Source organism: Mytilus californianus, unplaced genomic scaffold (assembly GCF_021869535.1).
Source record: "Mytilus californianus isolate M0D057914Y unplaced genomic scaffold, xbMytCali1.0.p SCAF_1, whole genome shotgun sequence".
Lineage (NCBI taxonomy): Eukaryota > Metazoa > Mollusca > Bivalvia > Mytilida > Mytilidae > Mytilus > Mytilus californianus.
The window spans coordinates 99,945,002-99,964,164 of NW_026262581.1; the positions used below are offsets into that span (position 1 = coordinate 99,945,002).

The 19,163-nt window shown below is 32.5% G+C and overlaps 1 protein-coding gene across 1 annotated transcript; it reads right to left on the minus strand.

Annotated features, from left to right (window-relative positions):
- Positions 1-1,746: 1,746 nt before the first annotated feature.
- On the minus strand, positions 1,747-15,439 carry LOC127727490 (elongation of very long chain fatty acids protein 4-like). The gene is made up of 8 exons (XM_052234772.1): positions 15,324-15,439; positions 10,921-10,987; positions 9,922-10,109; positions 9,269-9,349; positions 7,593-7,649; positions 6,915-7,023; positions 5,807-5,892; positions 1,747-1,868 (listed from the first exon to the last, which is right to left on the minus strand). The coding sequence occupies exons 1-8, from the start codon at positions 15,420-15,422 to the stop codon at positions 1,848-1,850; spliced, it is 708 nt and encodes a 235-aa protein (XP_052090732.1). The 5' UTR covers positions 15,423-15,439; the 3' UTR covers positions 1,747-1,847.
- Positions 15,440-19,163: the final 3,724 nt, after the last annotated feature.

Genomic DNA, 19,163 nt, shown 5'->3' on the forward strand with positions numbered 1-19,163 from the left:
TCTTGTAAGCCCGTTTTGTAGCCGGTTGTCTTTTAATTTTTGTCGTTGAAATTATGTTCCATTGACAAATACCCTAGATCCTATTTTCTGAAAGCATTTGTCTAATCAAAATCAAACTGGTAAGCCCGTTTTGTAGCCGGTTGTCTTTTAATTTGTGTAGTTGAAATTATGTTCCATTGACAAATACCCTAGATCCTCTTAATCATACTGTTACTTTACAAATTATAAAGTAACAAAACACCAAAGGAGACAACAAAAATCACAAGGCGAAGAAGGGCTGACAACTCCATTGCTTAAAGAATGAGACAAAAAGAAAAACATAGTCTACAACAAGATCACAGAACATTACTGTTATTATTTTGATGAAACATTTTACTGTTTATTTTTCCGTTTGCAGATTTCTTTTATGTGAACTAAATTCACTGGCAAAATTTTGAATATATGTTTTGTCAAAAGAACGCATCACTGATGACTACCTCGTCGTATCTTATCTACCCGAAAATATAACTAATTTGTAATTTTAAAATACAAATTAATACTATGAAGGCTTTCAATTTCTGCAGCAGTTTTGAGAAATTAAATAAACGGTATAAGAGATTGCTTTTCAATGTTTAATAAAACTATTGTAAAATATTTACGTGAGTTTCTTCTTTCGTTGTTTTTGAACATAAGATTTGTAATAAAAATTTGCAAATAACAAAATGAGAGTTAATGAATATATTACAACTGCTATATTGAATCCCAGAGGAAAATCGCATCCGCTGAGCAAGTTATACCCTGAATGTACAATGAACGCCACAAACTGTATCTGAAAAAAATATTCAGCTTATTTACAATAATAAAATACAAGCATGTTCATAAATATGCTAGCCGACCCAAGCTTTTGGCTCAGAGCCTTCTGTGTGAAGGTTCGTCAGAAATTATCTATAATTCACAACTTATGGTGTAAACAGTTTTCCTACACAGTAAATAATGAAAAAAAAAAAAAACTTGGTTTTATCGTTTGAATTGTTTCACATTTTGTCACGTTGGGACATTAATTAATTGCCAACTATACGACATGAGTTTTGTTCATTGTATAAGGTCATAAAGGGACCTATAATTGCTTAAATCCACGTTATTTGAACTCTGTTGAATAGTTGTCTCATTGGCAATCTTAATACTATTAAAATATTAGATCCCGTTTCCAATCTTTATTGTGCAATTTTGTAAATGTCGCGCGAGTTCGCTCTCTGTTGTCAGTATTACAGCAGGAATTTATTAATCATCCTTTTTCAATTCATTGATTCAAAGACAGCGCCAATAACATGAAAGTAGCTCTAAGAACACCCGAAAGTCTGCGAGAATATTTATGTTCGTGAATTATGGTGTTTGTGTGTGACAAATTTACTGCATGACATAATAACAGAGGCGTAGGAGCACACTGAAAGTGACAAGCCTAAAAAAAAACTTTCCTAAAGTCTTATAGTCTAGAAATAAGTCAGTGTCCACTTTCGTTTACATTTTTATCTTCAGCAATTTTTGTGTGTGCCAAAAACATAGTTTTGTTCTCCCTCTTTTTAACATGGGAGCAAGTGTTAGTAGTTTTTACGTTAAAAAAAGAGCAACCAATCAGTTGTTGATGATTACATATTGTTATTCAGTGCTAGATATTATATTGCAATGTTCTGATTACATTGGGAATGAAACAAATTATCTCCAAACTCAAAGAATAAAAATACATAAATTTTTTATACTTACCAGTTGTAATTTAGTCAAATATTTTTTCCACCAGAGGTATTTTTGCATATGAGGCCCCAAAACGGCAAGACCATAGTATGTATACATAATGATATGCACAAAGGTGTTTAACATTGGAACGAAGAATGCTGAAATACAGTTATGGGATAAACAAAATAATACAGGCAAACTGACTTAGTTTTAGTTATTATTGTTGCGGACTTTTGAAAAACAATAAGTGCATATTCAATAAAATATGTTAAATATTCGGGTTTTCCTAGCCAGTACACTAGATTCAGGAATCACTTATACCTGTTTTCTCTTTTGATGTACGGATCGTCCCCATTCCCTTATTGAATTTATGTGATTCTCATTGCTTTCACACCTATATTTATTTGTTTGTGACATATTCCATTTCGACATTTTTACTGAGTCTGTATTTGCATGGTGGGTTTAGCATGAACAGCATGAGACGAAACGGGTCTCGCTACATTTGAGTTCCTCGATTTTTTATTATCATTGTTTTTGGGGAGATTTGAACTACTGTTTCCTCAATTTTTTTTAAAAGAATGTAATTATATTTGCTGTGACTAAGGCAAACAACAATGCAGTTTTCTTCTTAGTTAACATTGTCTACCGTCATATGGTATCAGGAAGATACATATACAATTACGTTAGCCGTAAAAAGATTGGTATTAAACATAATTTGAATCCTTGACTGTCTTAAGATACATTTCTTCTGTAATGTAAAATATCTAAAACAGAATCGGATTGGTTTACAAAAAACTTTCAATGCAAAATGTTTAATATATGATATAAGCAACTCAACAACACAATAAACCAAAAAAAAGACATTTTGAGGTCACCATACATTCATCAACAAGAGGTAAGTATGTGTATAGCCTATACGCTCATATCTATTATTCTATGAAGGCATGAATGAATACAATATATATATAGTATTGCCGATACCCCAGCAAGCATAGTGGACAACGGAATTTATTAGTTATTTACGTATATGTATATTAACATTGCGGTATACCATCTTTTCCGCAGGTTTATTGTTTTCTGTTTGGTATCAAATTAATAATAAAGATCCATTTTGTTACATCTTGTGATCCGTTTATTTGGCAATCGCCAATGGCAGTCAGCAGGGTTTAAGTACATCCGTTGTTCGACCTGTTAGTCAAATACGTTTTGTTAAAATATACTTTTTCACTTTTTTGGTCTTTTGGAAAATGTTGTTTGTGCTGTATTAAGACCTCTCTACCAAGAAATTTGTTTTGCATGCACACGTATAAAAATTACGGTTTTTATCCAACACAATCATAGGTTTGAACGTTGTTTTCAATTTAGACTTATTTTAATTTTTTCGTTTGGGCTTGTATTATATTTGCCTTCGGGTTTATATGATCCGTTCATCCTATTTCGACTCTTCAAAATTCAAGAGTCTATCCTAAATTGAGGTAAATTATATGGCCTTCCAAATACCGTTTCGATTCCTAACATCACCGAAGAGACATTAATTGTCGAGATCCGGATATGGTGTACAAATTTTTGCACCTCATGTTTGCGGTATACCATCTTTTCCGTAAGTTTATTGTTTTCTGTTTGGTATTAAATTAATAATAGATCCATTTTGTTACATCTTGTGATCCGTTTATTTGGCAATCGCCAATGGCAGTCAGCAGGGTTTAAGTACATCCGTTGTTCGACCTGTTAGTCAAATGCGTTTTGTTAAAATATACTTTTTCACTTTTTTGGTCTTTTGGAAAATGTTGTTTGTGCTGTATTTAGACCCCTCTACCAAGAAATTTGTTTTGCATGCACACGTATAAAAAATACGGGTTTTATCCAATGCAATCAAAGGTTTGAACGTTGTTTTCAATTTAGACTTATTTATCTTAACATATATATATATACATATGAAAAAACCATAATCACAATTACCCCGAATAACGAAATCATGGATATACTATTAGGTACAACTAAGCTTAAATAATGTAAGCCTAATACAAACATAAACTAGTATATGGTTGACATGAATGTAAACTGAATAACTGAATGAATGAATAACTCGATCATAAACGACCTCGCCGGCCAGGAACAACCTAACAAACCCAATAATGGGATAAACTGGAAACCTGGGTCCGACCCAATGCGACAAGTCTTCTCACGAGACATACTCGGACGTGTAAAGTTTTGAAAACATATAAATACATACATGTATATCATAATATATTCATAATATGAATGGAACTTGAATGTTGTCCTGTCTTTGGCGGGCTAGAAAGTGATAATCTCTGGGAAAAAAATTCCCGCTATAAGGAAATTAGTCACGTGTCTCATAACTAGTGACGTAAACTTATAAAACCGTATACGTTAGAACCGTACATACAATAATTTCGTCTATACTAACGAAACGTGAGAAATTATACGTACTATGTCTAATTTAACAGAGACTACCGCAGATCTACGAAAAACTATAATTTATTTCAGGCGCGTAGCTGCCTTTACGCAAAAAATCATTTGCTTGCACATTTTTTTCACCAAAAAAAAAACAAAAATTCTGAAATTGAATTACGGATAGTCTTTAGTCTTTACAGATTATCGTGTCGGGCGGTGTTTAAAGCCCAAATCTCTGATGTCGTCTGTAGCAGTGACCAATAGGGAACTATATATCCTTCAATATTCGCAATCTTCTCAATTCTAGTTACAATGCCAGTAACTACATCAACTACTGAACGGTCATTTAGTGCATTAAGGTGACCGAAAACTTATCTCCGTTCAACCATGGTACAGGACAGACTATCTTCGTTGGCGCTCATACCTGTTTCACCAAGAGAGTTCTGCGATCATTTGCCTTGGCAAAAAATAGATATATGGACTTTCGATATTAACTATACTTAAAGTCTTACATGCAGTATTAACATTTAATAATACAGGCTCAATACAATCACCTTGAAAACATCTTAGATTTATATCCCTTACTTATAAGTCAAGACTTAAAAGTGGCCGTTAGATTTCGTATTCCCATTGTCCGTTCGTCCAAAAGACTATTGATTCACCTGGGGTATCTGTGTCCCAAATGACCTTCTACCGTTGTCGTAGAAACCTCTCCTTTGATTTGAAAATGACCTTCGTGAGATACACTACGGGTGTCTTGCAAGAACCAGGAACTGCTTACCCTTTTGGAGCACCGGAGGTCGCCACATTGTTTTCTGGGTCCGTGTTTTTCATCTGTATTTAGTTTTCAATGCTGAATGTTTTTGTTTCTCCTTTTGTGTCTTATCTGTTCCCGGGTTTGTCAATTGTCTATTGATTAACGCTTCGGTTGTCGACTCTTCCTGATCTTCCCGTTTTATAAAATTTATTTTATATTTGGAAATAATCATGTTAATAATATAAGCAGCAAATTACGGAACTCACTAGACTTTTACTATCGTTTCATGAAAATATGGTATAGTAAGAAACAGATAGGGTATTTTTCATGTTAAAAGCAGTCACCGTAATTACTCATATGCCCGGAGCTTCATGGGGATTCGCTTCCCTGGACCACCGTCTACGGTGCTGCCCTGGATCCCCGACTATGGTACCCTGGACCAGCTGGGGACTTTGAGCGGTACATAGCCTCCTCCCTTGCCGAATCACTATAAAGTCCACAAGTATTCACAAAATAGGAGTTTGGGCGTGAATGTGATGTGAATTTCATAAGCATGGCATACCGGGAAAATGCCCGAAAAAAGTTATCATTTTCTGCATAAAATGGTCCAAAAAATTTTTTCGCCTCGCTTCAGACGGCGATAGTTATGATTGCACTTTATGTAAGTCCAGCTACGCCCCTGTATTTAAAGGACAAAACAATCGATATAATCAAATGCAACTAATGGCGGGGTTCAAGTATTTGCAAAGTATACTCTCATTTTTAACATGCATAATATTTTGTGGATTGTCGTTTGTCTTCTTTAATCCATGGTGTTGTCTGGTTTCCTTCGACTTATGGTATTTGATTGCCCTGTTGGTATTTTCTCTCCAAATGTTTTATAGGTAACACAATGCTAGTAATACCTGTATATGGATTACATACCTCCCTCTGTTCATAGTGTTGATTCCTCAAATGATTTCTTTGATTGGAATCTGCTGCTAGCAATGAACTTACTGAATCGAAGTTTCCTAGGGGTAAAGTTCAAGTCATCACTTCGAAAGTTATACAGTCGCCATCATGACGGGTTACTTTTGTCACAGATGAACAAATATTTATAACGAGCCTATTTTAAATAAGTAACATACATGTAGCAGGAATTTTAAACCGACCGAAAACATATATTTTAATGGGAATCGAATTGCTCAATATTTATAATTTTGTATAATATTTGTGATAACAAAGAAAGAACGTGGGGTATCCATCCACAAATACAAAGTCACAGTGAGGCCTTCAACATGGTTTATTTGTGTGGTTTATTTTTAACATTTTTGTCATACTATTAAATGCCCTTTCTATAAATTAAGGGTTCTTTGGTATATTCAAATTTTCTCTAAGGATATATAACGCCACCAAATGATAAATGATTCATGACGTAATTGTATATGCAAAACCGAGCATGTTTCTTTTAACAAAATATTACAAAATTTTTGTGATCTTTTATTTTATTTGCTAAAAACGCAATGAACAAACAGTATCTAGAAATACAGATCCAAAAAGATCGCGGTGTCGTGCTAAGCATACACCACTCGTAATTATAAGTATCGGGGAATAAGAATTTATTTAGGTGTCTGACAGGTCCGAAAATCGCGCATAAATTACAACTGATCAATGACAAGCTGTTGCCTAAATATAAAGCTATTCTATTCAGCAGTGATTTGAGAAATATGCGATGACATTTTTTAAGTTCATTCAAAATCATGAAAAATTCAAGGTATCAGCAAACAGGAAGTATGTGTTCGAAAGAATCCGAAAAGTGCTCACACATTTACAACTCATTACTGTCAAGCTATTGACCAAGTACCTGAGAAATGTGTCACAAAAATATCTGTTGGACGAACGGACGAACAAGGAAAATCCAAAATAGCATAACCCGTACCTAGGAATTGTAGGAATTGGGGTATAATATCCCTGACCTCGAGAAAGGCACTTCCCTATGGATGCCGTTGGTTGCTGTTTCCTTGACATCACATTTCATTTTATTCATACATACCTTGTCCTCCAGCCACATATTTGACTCCCATCCAGTATGTAAGGATCATGGTACAGTGATGATAGGCATGCAAAAATGATACCTGGTTCTTTCTCAGTATCAGAAATAACTAGTAGGAAAAATCTTACTTATTATGTTTTATTAAACAAAAAGTCATTATCTAACTGGTTAATTTAAGCAGATAAGAAAATGCAGTCTGTTTACATAATACTTATGAATTAAGTTTTGTTCAGAGAAAGGATATCAGACTAAAACATAAAAATGGGAAAGTCAGCTGCACTTAAAAAAAATGACAAATACAAATATGCTTTTATCTGGAAGATTTCATTAACTAATAATCAATTTTCATCCTGTGATTTTTGCTACATAGAGGAGCTGTTTGTATGTATTCGGACATACTATAACCATGAATACAGAACTTGAAAAAAAATTACGGTCAAATATAAGAGTATTTGGTTTCTGTTGTCCAGAAAAATGACATTTGGTTTGGTTGTAACATAAGCTTCTCGTGTCAAAATTGAAAAAAAATGAGTACTGTTTGACTGCTATATGAGTTTTTTTTCAACGCTTAGTTCGATACCGTATATGCACCGTCCTCAAATGTCAAATGGTCATTTCTGCTTGCATTAATACGTTTTCAACATTAAAGAAATTTAAAATTGTGTTCATGATACTTACTGTATCAATAAGCTCTATAACTTTAGAAAAAAAGAACCACCATAAAACTTTCGCCATCTGTAAAATAAAAGAATACATAATATATTCAACTTATTATAAATGAGACAATAAAAATAAAATAGAAAAACAGACATTCAGATGTCACGACCCAGAGTTTTGAAAATTTTAGGTAATGACCGCTTTCATGTAAGAAGAATAGGTTGACGGAAACCAGTAGATAAAATGCATGCTAAGTATCATCGGAATACAGAATTACATGTATTCAGTTTTTCAGGTAAAATGCTTCGCAGGTGCATAACAGTGTAGGTCTTTAGTAGTGCCTACTATCTGCCTTAACGTAGTATGGTATTTCATTAGATATAAAAAATAAGGGGATGTGGTATGATTGCCAGTGAGACCACTATCCACAAGGGTTCAAATGAAGTGGTGGTAAGCAATTATAGGCCACCGTAATTTGTCCATATTTTTTCTTTGTTTTAAATAATAAAGTTTGTTTTCTTTTATTTTTAAATAGACATATATTGCTTCGAATACGATTTTATTCACGTCATTGAGTCAACGTAGATTTGTTCCTTCTAACAAAAGTTCCTGTGGAAACTTTGTTATAAACAATGCCATTATATCTGTTCCTTTAAATTCATTGGAGGTAATTTCTTCACAAATTTTGGACATAAAAGCACCATAGAAACATACACACAGAATACAATAATTATTGTCCTGTTGGAACAAATATTATATTCCCCGTAAGGAACAACTTCTGTAATATGTGTTAATAATGACGAGGTTTTTCGGAAAGAAACGAATCCTCTTTCCACAGTATGTAAGATGTGAGCAAGAGCTGGAATTCGCTATTAAGGAAAGTCCGCAGAAACGACAATTCAATATGTCACTTGTACAACTGCACCACAAATCTAGTGTGGCGTCCATTTCGCATGTATAAATACCCTGCCACGTCAAGTCTGTTTTTGTTAGATGTTTTTTTTTCTGCTTTGTATCGATCTGATGAGTTAAACTGATTTTTATAGATTTTTCTTATGTTGTGCTGTAACACTACTGTCCCAGGTTAGGGGGAGGGTTGAGCGCTCAGAAACATGTTTAACCCCGCCACATTCTTTATGTACCTCCCCCAAGTCAGGAGCCTGTCACGTGAGTTCAGTGGTTGTCGTTGGTTAATGTCTTTCATATTTGTTTTTCGTAAATTGTTTTGTTATAAATATGGCCGTTAGTTTTCTCAATTGAATTTCGGGGCCTTTTATATGGATTTTTCTCATTGTCGAAGGCCGTACTGTTGCCTATGATTGCTTAGATCCACTTCATTTGAACTTTGGTGGATAGTTGTCTCATTGGCAATCATACCACATCTTATAGTTTTTATATACACAAATTATCCAAAACACCCTGGTGTTGCCATAACGATGTACAATAATGGTCCAGTTGCAGAACATTGGCTCCCTTGCAAGAAACATTTAAAATCTTTTCCTCTAGAAAGTGGCTTCAAATATTTAGTTCAGCAGTGCACTTTAATATATATAGTTTGTGTGTGTGGTATATTTTTTTCAAAAATAAAAAGAAATTTTACTTTAATTCATCAATTATTAATTGTCTAGCTATGGCAGTTATAATTTTAAAAAAACCAAATAAAATTTCGATCTTGAGTATTTATTATCGATACTCACCCTGACTGCTAAATAGTCCTCTGAATAATCTACTGGTTGGCATTGATAACTATAGTTGGACAACAGGGATACAGTAATAAACTGAAATACAAAAATATTACAACATTGACGAGTATGAAAATATGGTACCCCTAGGAAAGAGAAATAACAATCGTTAATTTCAGTAAATTATTGTTTTCAATTTATAACAATACAAAACGTCGTTTGTAATTTTTTTTAACAAACCTGTCAAAGGAATGGTCCAATCTGATCCAAACAAAGTTATGGCGTTTTGGTTCAAAATATGCCCGTTTTGCTGATTTGTTATATACATTGTTGGTGTATCAATAATTACAGTAGAAATTTTTGGTAAAATGTAATATTTCTAATATATACGCGGTTTTTTTTTGTGTCAAATATTTAGAGTACAAGTATAGTAACCGGTGTCATTAGGGGAGCAGATACTGCTGACGTTTCCTAAACGCCTTAGTTAGGTTAGGTTCGTGTTGCTTCGGTAGTTTTCTGTGTAATTTTTTATGAACTAGTGTATATGTTCACATTCTTTATTAGACCATACTATGGTATAAAATCTACTTGTGGTTTTAAATGTCCTCTTGGTAAAATCTCCCTATTTTGAAAGCTTATTCACAGTTCTTAAAAACAATTGTACTAACCTCTACAAACATATAGACCGACAGTGCTACCAAAACGAAGTTATAAGGCACAAGAATTAATTTTAAATTCATTGGAGGTAATTTCTTCACAAATTTTGGACATAAAAGCACCATAGAAACATACACACAGAATACAATAATTATTGGCACAGGTGATTGCATAAGGGGCCATTTCTCCACTCTTGGATCTACAAGAAGCAAAATTCAATTATTTTAGTAGAAATATAAAGGTCTTTTTCAATTTCAAAATGATCATTGGAACCGCGCTTCCAGAATAAATGGTGTTCGCTTCTACTTTTAAGAGATCTTCTTTTAAGATGTGTAAAACTTTTTTACGAATGCAAAAAATAAAAATAGACGTTGACCTGCAAGATTTTTAAAACTTTATCTATTTGTACTAAAGTTTACTATGAACCAATAAATCATTTCACAAATAGTTAATATTATTTCAAAGGATTGTCCTTGTTAGTGAGTAAATATATCATATTGAAAGATCAAGTCATACAGAGTCCCTGGAGGGTCCCAACGTAGATCCTAATTTATTTCGCCCATTAGAAACAACTTGTTGTTTAATTGATAAAATTTTCAATGAATTATGTAATATTTATATATCAAAATTAAAGTTATAATAGGATTTGCAATTGTTGATAATAAGATTATGAATAGACTTTTGATTTAATAAGAAGATTAACTAAAAGCCTTTGGTTATTATTTTATTCGGTTTTTGTGAAAAGCGAAGAAAAATAAAATTAAAAATAAATATTTTAAACGTAGATGTGAATATTTGGATTACATTCTAATTATAAGTGAAATTGTTTTCTATTTAACTGCATATTTTTTTTCTGAAGCTAGAATAGCTGAGGCAACATTTTTAGACAAAAATAAATAGAAAATAAAATTAAGATACAACAAACTTTTATAATTATGAGGTCTTTTTTCTATTAACTTTAAAATTTGCAGACAAAATTCTTTAAAACCATACAGTCGCATTCTACAAACCTGCTCTCTTTAATCCATTAATGTAAATCTTCCTGATATCGTCAAAAAATGCCATCTTATCAAACTCCTGTAATTGAAAATAAGGTTACAACAGGAACATGTATCATTCTAATATTAAGGATCAGTCAAATCGAGAAAAACTGTGTATGTAACTCTAGATTAGAGGAACACAAAACTTTGATCATACTATAGTATCAACCATTTAAATCTGTTATTAAAAAGACGATTTTCCGCAATGAAATTTCGAATTTTTTACTTGGATTTGATATTTAAACAAACGGAAGATAGCACAAAAAATAATAATAAAGCGGCTAGTGGCATACGGAAGCGTATTAACGCCACACGTTTTTTTATATTTCTTCCTATGTTTGTATAACGCAAACCTTTGCGAAATAACGCAAACCTTTTGCGTTATAACGCAAACCTTTGCGAAATAACGCAAACCTTTGCGTTAAACGCAAACCTTTGCGATATAACGCAAACATTTGCGTTATAACGCAAACATTTGCGAAATAACGCAAACATTTGTTTTATTTTATTTCTTATTTAAGTTTCATAGGAAGCAGCTGTTTTAAATGGAGGAGGCTGCATATATTAAAATTTATCACCCTTTGTACTCATTGCAATGTAAAATGATTGAGTGTTTAGCACATATCATGGGATAATAATGAGCAGGATAATACATGTATGTATATATATATATATATATATATATATATATATATATATATATTACAAAGAAAATTGAGTTAATTGAAGTTATGCCGAAGAAAATAAAAAATCAACCCCGCTAGTGTAGCCGGCAAATTTAAGTATACTTCCAAAGTAAGCGCTCGTTTGAGCATTGTGTAAGATTGATTAGATTCAAACAAGCTACCCTTTTTCAATAAATGTATAAGATGAAGATGTTATTTTATTATAATTATGTTCTCTACATTCAAATTGCTACCCAAGCATCTTAAATAGCTACCTCACTAGATTGAAATTAAAATTCCATGACTTTTTTTTTAAAGAATCTTTATCATATTCTGAGATTTCAACAAACGATTTCTTACATCAAAATTTAAAAAAAATGTTTTTTTCTGAATAATACATTTTAAAGCAGAAAGAACATTTTGTCTATTTGACTTATAGTTTCACAATTGTATGACATTATTTTTGCTCTTATCTAGTTTACCACTTTCCGTTATTCAAAATTTTCAAAATCTTGGCCTTTCAATTAAAATTTGCCTATACCATATCTATTTACTTGTTAAATTTATATAATCTTCTGATGCATAAACCATTTATTAATTTGTGTATAATTGCACTTCAAGTATTCCTTTATTTCTATGCATATTTATTATAATGATTTGGCCTTGTGTTCATGGTTCTTCTTTTAACTAAATCACAACCGAAATTTGACGACAGACGGACATGCAAAAAGCCGACATTTACAAAACACTGCTTTCAAATTATATAATAAACATAAAATGTAAATTTAAATATTATATATACTATTTTATTATTAAATATTCAAAACTAAATGAATAATTAAAATCAAAATGTTTGCATTATAACGCAAATGTTTGCGTTATTTCGCAAAGGTTTGCGTTATAACGCAAACATAGGAAAAAATATAAAACAAAAATTGTGTGGCGCTAATACGCTTCCGTAGTGGCATATACATGTTCTACTATTTTAATGACATCTTGGCCATAGCTTTGAACCCGTCTGTTGCTCTAGACGTCTTTAGTTGTTCGGTTGGTATCTCATTGACATTTATCCAACATATCACTTTATGTATATTACAAAGACGATATATGTGTTAAGACTTATTGTGTGCTACGTTATTTGTTTTGTTATTCCTAGATGTTATCTCCATCCAAATATATTGGCTCAATGCATGTCGATTTAAACATAAGGAGATGTGATATGATTGCCAGACACCAAATAACGCGGATTTAATAACTATAGGTCACAATACGACCTTTAACAATGAGCAAAACACATTCCGTAAAGTCAGCTATAAAATTGACATTGCAAAATGTGAAGCAATTCAAAAGAAGAAACCAACGACCTGATTTATGCTAAACAATAAAAGAAAAATAAATATGACAGACAGTAACCAACGACAACCACTGAATAATATGCTCTTAAGTTGAGACAGGAGCACATAGAATGACGCGGTGTTGAACATTTTTTGCGAGCGCTAAACCCTCCCCTAACCTTGGATAGTGATGGAAAACCAAACAAGAAAACAGTTGGAACGGACTTACCTCGTCAGATAGGCTCGAAGTGCACACAAAAAACTACAAAAAGACACAAAAGTTCGGATCTAAGAGTACTCACATGTACTGAAAGCGAGTTCAAAGCCAATTTCGACTTATACATTAACCATATTTTCCAAGACTAAATTATCAATCAGTACACATCAAACGGATTTAATGGAAACACCTTATAAACAGTTTGAGAAAAGCATGACCTTGTGCATTGCCGAAATCGATGTATCACTGGTATGTGGGACCAGGAGCGTTCGTAACTATGAAAAACATATTAAGTTATGTTTATCTATTAAAACAAATCAATGATGATGCCGATAAAGAAAATATTCACAGATCTGATATATCTTCTCTAATGATGTGTTTTGAAAATTAATTTGTCAGGAGTCAGCTAATACGTGGAGACTTATTTATCAATGAAAAGTATCTAAATCTATCCCAACATCAAGCTCGCCTCTTCGGGGAGTAGGCGGTATTCTATTCATAAGCTGATGAAAAGATGAAAAAAATAACATCAAATGTGTACGGACGTTGCACACGGTGCTGGTACAAATCAATTTTGATACAGATTAATAATCAATCTAGCTTCGTATGTAGTATAACGTAGTATAACGAAATCCGAGATCTATATTTTAATTAGATTGATTAATAATGAAAGCAACACAATAACTGGTCGCATTGATAAAAACATGACAATTTTTTTATTGATTTGAATATAATACTAGTAGGCTTGCAAGTAGTAAAACAATCAAATTAAAAATTAAAATATTGCGTAATAACTCTATTCCCGCAGTTTAAGGCAGAAACCTGATTCTAACGTTCCTTTTTGTGTATAGTAGATTATAACTTTGTGCCTTAAACTCGTCTTTCTTCTGGCATTGCCATAATACTTGACAGAAATAAACTTATTATAAATATCATGCGACGCCACATTAAGCCGCATTTTCGCATTTTTTTAATAAAAACCTAACATTAATATCTGGAAAAAACAGGTAAACATATGCATAACATTAATTACGATTTCAAATATATGCTATAACGCTTGGTTTTTTTTTAAACAATGCCAAAATTTCTTTTTATTTTGAACGTCGTGTAACTCTCACTGGTAACAACACTCTGCGCAAAACCATGGTGTTTGAAATCATCTGCAGCCAAAAATTCAATAAGTAAATTGGCATTGGGTCTTTACGCTACGACCTTACCTTAAATTTGGTATAACAATTCAATAGGATTTAGGACCCGTAACAGTACCTACTCATTACCCAAATTCAATGTAGAAATGCTTAAAACGTTACTGAAAATTCCTTTTCTTAAAACTTTGACGTATATGGACCGTTATTATGGCCAAATTGAAGAAAAATTCATTGGAATAATCATTATCTATTTCATTATGCAAAAAAATGTCACTGCAATATAATGCTCAATATTTAAAAAGGGCTGACAACAATATCTGTATAAAAAACGAAATTAAATTAAACAAAAAAAAACTGGGTTCACGAAAAGCAATGGCTGTTGTAAAGCTAACTCACTGACCGATTGCACAGTAAAAATGGTAAAAAAAACGACTAATGAAATGTACAAAAGTGGAAGTTTGAAATATTGCTTTTAAAAAAGTATAACAAAAATACTGAATCCCAACGTAAATTCAAAAAGGGGGAAGTCAATAAAAACGTGAGACTTTATCAACCAACGGCAGGATTGGAAAAACAACCGTCATATTCCTGACTTGGTACAGGCATTTTTCGAAGAAAATGGAGGGTTAAACCTGGTTTTATAGCTTGCTTAACCTCCCACTTGTATGACAGTTGTTTATAGTTCTGTTATATTGACAAAATTGAGTGAGCAACCAAAACAGCCATTTACACATAAAACGTGTCTTAGGTCCTAATTAATATTGTCTGAGTTTAAGAATCTAAGACCGTGTTGTTCTACTAGTGCCCATACACTACAATCGACTTATAGTCATGCTTTTATTTAATGTGTGGACAACTGGCTTTATTTACGGGTATAAACCTATAAGATATTTCTTAAAACGTTAATAAAATACATATTTGTAAGTGGAATTTAATATTGTATACGGTCGATCTAGTACAATAAAAAACATATCAAACGAATGAATTCAAACTAGTTTAAGTTACTTACGTTGTGAGACCAAAATTCTTTGTAACTTACTTCCACTGTTTCTTGGTTTAAATATTTTGCCCTATTGACAAGTTCTGTTCGAATAACAATAAACCACATTGTAATTACATTATAGACTGTTGTCTTTAAATCAATTAAACATTTAGAAGACGGATTACATATTTAAAACCACAGGTTAATGATTATATTATTGATTGGTTGCTCGTGTAAATTGTCAATACCTGTTCCAAGAGAATATCGGCACTAGTTATTTTTCGTTGAAACAGAAGATTATTGTAATGATTTTCAAGACAGTAAATGCGTGCAGCAATGTATGACCGTTTTGTCAATATCATTTTTCTTTTCCCAGATTGCTTACTTTTGGAAAAATATTTCGCCGTGTAATAATTAGTATTATTGCTTTGAAGATGGACAGTACGATTATAAAAATATAAAAATAACTTTGGCTTTTAAATTTAATAGTAACCTTACTTTCAATTATAAATTCTGACTTTTAACCACAAATTAACATTTGAAATATATAGTTTTAACACACTTTTTTTTGATAAATTTTTAACACTAAAAGTACATTAAGGTATTCGTCGCAGTGTCAATCAGTTAGCCTCGGCGACCTTGTAAAAATCAAGCTTTAAAAGATGAAATATAAAACGTTAGAAGAATACAAACCTAAAGGTTTAGATAAAGCAAGCGAGGCCAACTTACCTCAAAGACTTGCAGTCTTTATTTTCAGGGGCGGATCCAGTATTTTTCTAAGGGGGGCGTAGAATAGAAATTTTCGGACCTTTATTTTGGCTAAAAACATAAAATAAGTGTAAAATTCACTAATTTAACGGTTCCTGACCAGGGGCATGTATATTTTATAGATAAAGTGTAAGGGTTGGACATTTTTGAACCAAAAAAATGAGGTCAAGGACAATGGTCATCTGACAGACCGTTAGTTTGTAATATAAGGCATATATATATACAAAGTACGAAGCATCCAGGGTTTCTACCTTGAAATACTAAGATTTTAAATTAAGAGCCGCCTGATCACTATCCCTAAGTCTCGCTTTTTGCGACAGAAGTCGCAGGGGAGACAAAAAATTGCAATGGAGACTGACGTTTGTTTTCATGGTTAGTTAGCATATCCTCAGAGATTTCTTGTTGTAAACAAGATATACGGCCATTTACTGAAATTTACAATACGACCGACACGAAAGAAGACAATTTTTTTTATCCAAATGTATGGTTGAAATGTTTCACCCAACAAGGGAAGTGAGTGGTTCCAAATCAACCAAAGGCGGCTACGAATGAGTTTGAAATGACAATGAAGTTGTGAATGATGGTCGAGAAATGGAGACCTAAAGGCAACACCCAGCAGGCAGGTTGCAGTCGGTCCTTGAAAAAAAGTACTCAGTATACCAGTTCGGAGAAACAGACATTTCGGTCACTTCCCTCTCTTAAGTCTAAACTTCTTTTAAAAACATTAAGAACACAAGAATAGTATTTCAAATACCAACAAGATTTTTGGCACGGACCAATTGATTTTCTGATGGTGGTCTGGAATTTACATGCAAACCCCAAAAAAAATTATAAATTTAATACTAAATAATTTTGTTGGAAATTTTGTTTGTAGTAGCAAAAAAAGTGGGCAAGATATGTGTTTTCAGCCCAGGTACAGCCAGAATTTTTTAAGGCAAAAATCAGGGCCAACATTTCTATTCTCTAAAATATTTCAGACCCCCCGAAAATCAAATGGTCCGTACCTTATACTTTTAATCTATCTTAAGATTACTGACTTGGGATCATTATTCAGCAATATTATTAATGGGCTTGCCTGTGTGGGGTTAAACATGTTTTCGTAAGTAAGTATCATAGTTGTGGAACTATTTTTTCATCATGTGAGTACCTTCTGTTGGGTGGAATTGTGAAAAAGCTTCAATACGTCCTTGCTCTGTCCTTTGTCGCTTTGAAGGCGTAATACTTGTCATCCTCAGCCTTAGCAATGTGTTACTGTGATTTGAATTTCAAAATGACTGAGTGACGTTTTTTCGACATACTGGTCAACTCCACGATAGCGAATCACGTGACTTTGACATAGTCAATAATATATTACATGTAGATACGAGCGAATAATATCTTTATAAGTAACGAATTGTCGTATAAAATATACAGTAAATGGCAAAGTTAACGAAATCAAGTCTGATTAATCATTTAACAGTCTTAATTAAAAAAAAATGCAGGTAAAGGGAGGGGGGCGTACGCCCTCTACGCCCCCCTAGGCCTCTGGACCCGCCACTGATTTTTGCCTATTAACATAATTGATGACTTATAAATTTACATACATACATTTTGACATATACTTACTTCCTATTTGCCTATATTCTGTTTTTCAATTATAAATATTTTCATCAAAATTTCCTCAGAAACTGCTAAACAGAACTACTTCATATTCTGTCAGAAGCTTGACAGTATTTGAGTTGTAACGCGTGTCTTCCCGTTTTCAGATACTTTGAATTACGTATGGAAGTATGCTTCGCATGACAACGTGTGCATTGTTGTTTGTATCTGCCTTAAATTGAACAAATATTTGACTAATTGGGATGTGAAATAGGAAAATCTTGGTAACGGGTGAAGAAACATTCAAATATTTTGATAATATTTGCATGAGAAGATGGACTTTGATTGTAAAGTGTATATACACTCAAACGGATATTTTGGGTTATTTACAATCCTCATATGAGAAGATATTTTATTATTCCATGAAGCTCTAAAGACCGGTTTTACTTGATGAAAGAAAACATATTTTAGCAATTTGATAAAAATATTCGTAAAAAATAAACCTTAATATGATGTTGTTTATTAAGACACTTATATAATTTGAACGAAAGTCGGTAAAAGTAATTCCAAAATCTTTCGTTGAAAGCTTTACAATGTAAATAACACAAATCAGACCAACGTAAATGATTTTCTCTTTTGAAAGTTTCTTTTTGCAGTACATATTGGGTCGGTGATGTTCAATGCGTAATTCAATTATCAAAGAGCTAAATAAACAATCATACGATGTCAAAATGACATATCTAAATGCCTCTACACAAATGTAAAGTTTTTTTTTTCCCATACTAATTTTCACGTTTATTTAGACGTGCTCAAGTTCAAAATTGCCGTTATTGTTAACAGAATTTTTCACATGACCAAGTTCTATGAAATGTGATATATGATTAAAATTTATTTCTACGAATCTTGAAATTATAGCAAATAAGATAGATTTGCAAGATAAATAAAAATCCGTCAAGAGATCAACATTGAACGTTGAACAAAACATGAATAATATCAGAAAAACGTAATACGCTTACTTTCAAAATGGCAATAAAAACTACAAGATCAATAAAAAAAGACAACACCGGACCATGATCAAAAAGTGCTAAAAGAAAAACAGTCACAAAACAAAACTACACAGAAAACTATAGGCAGAAAAAAAAACGGGGTTAAATTATATTCATAAACTGAAAATCGGAACAGGATGCGTATTAATACACTTTCTCAAATTATGCAGCAAACAATATATTCAAATTACATATATCACAAAGTGCTACTCTTTATCTCACAAATAACTACATCTCTGATCTCTTTTGTGTCATTTTAGACAGTGGTTGTCAAGAAGAAAATCAAAATGTGAAATGCTATAGGATGCCGGACGACGGTGACGCCAAGTAATGACAAAGATCACGTAGCCATTGGTCAAGAGAACTTAAAAGGATAACTAAAGTATATGATGGACCAAAAACAACTAACTCCGATGAATAAAGAAATCCATCATGTATATTACTTGATATGAATTGTTCCCATATTTTTGTAATA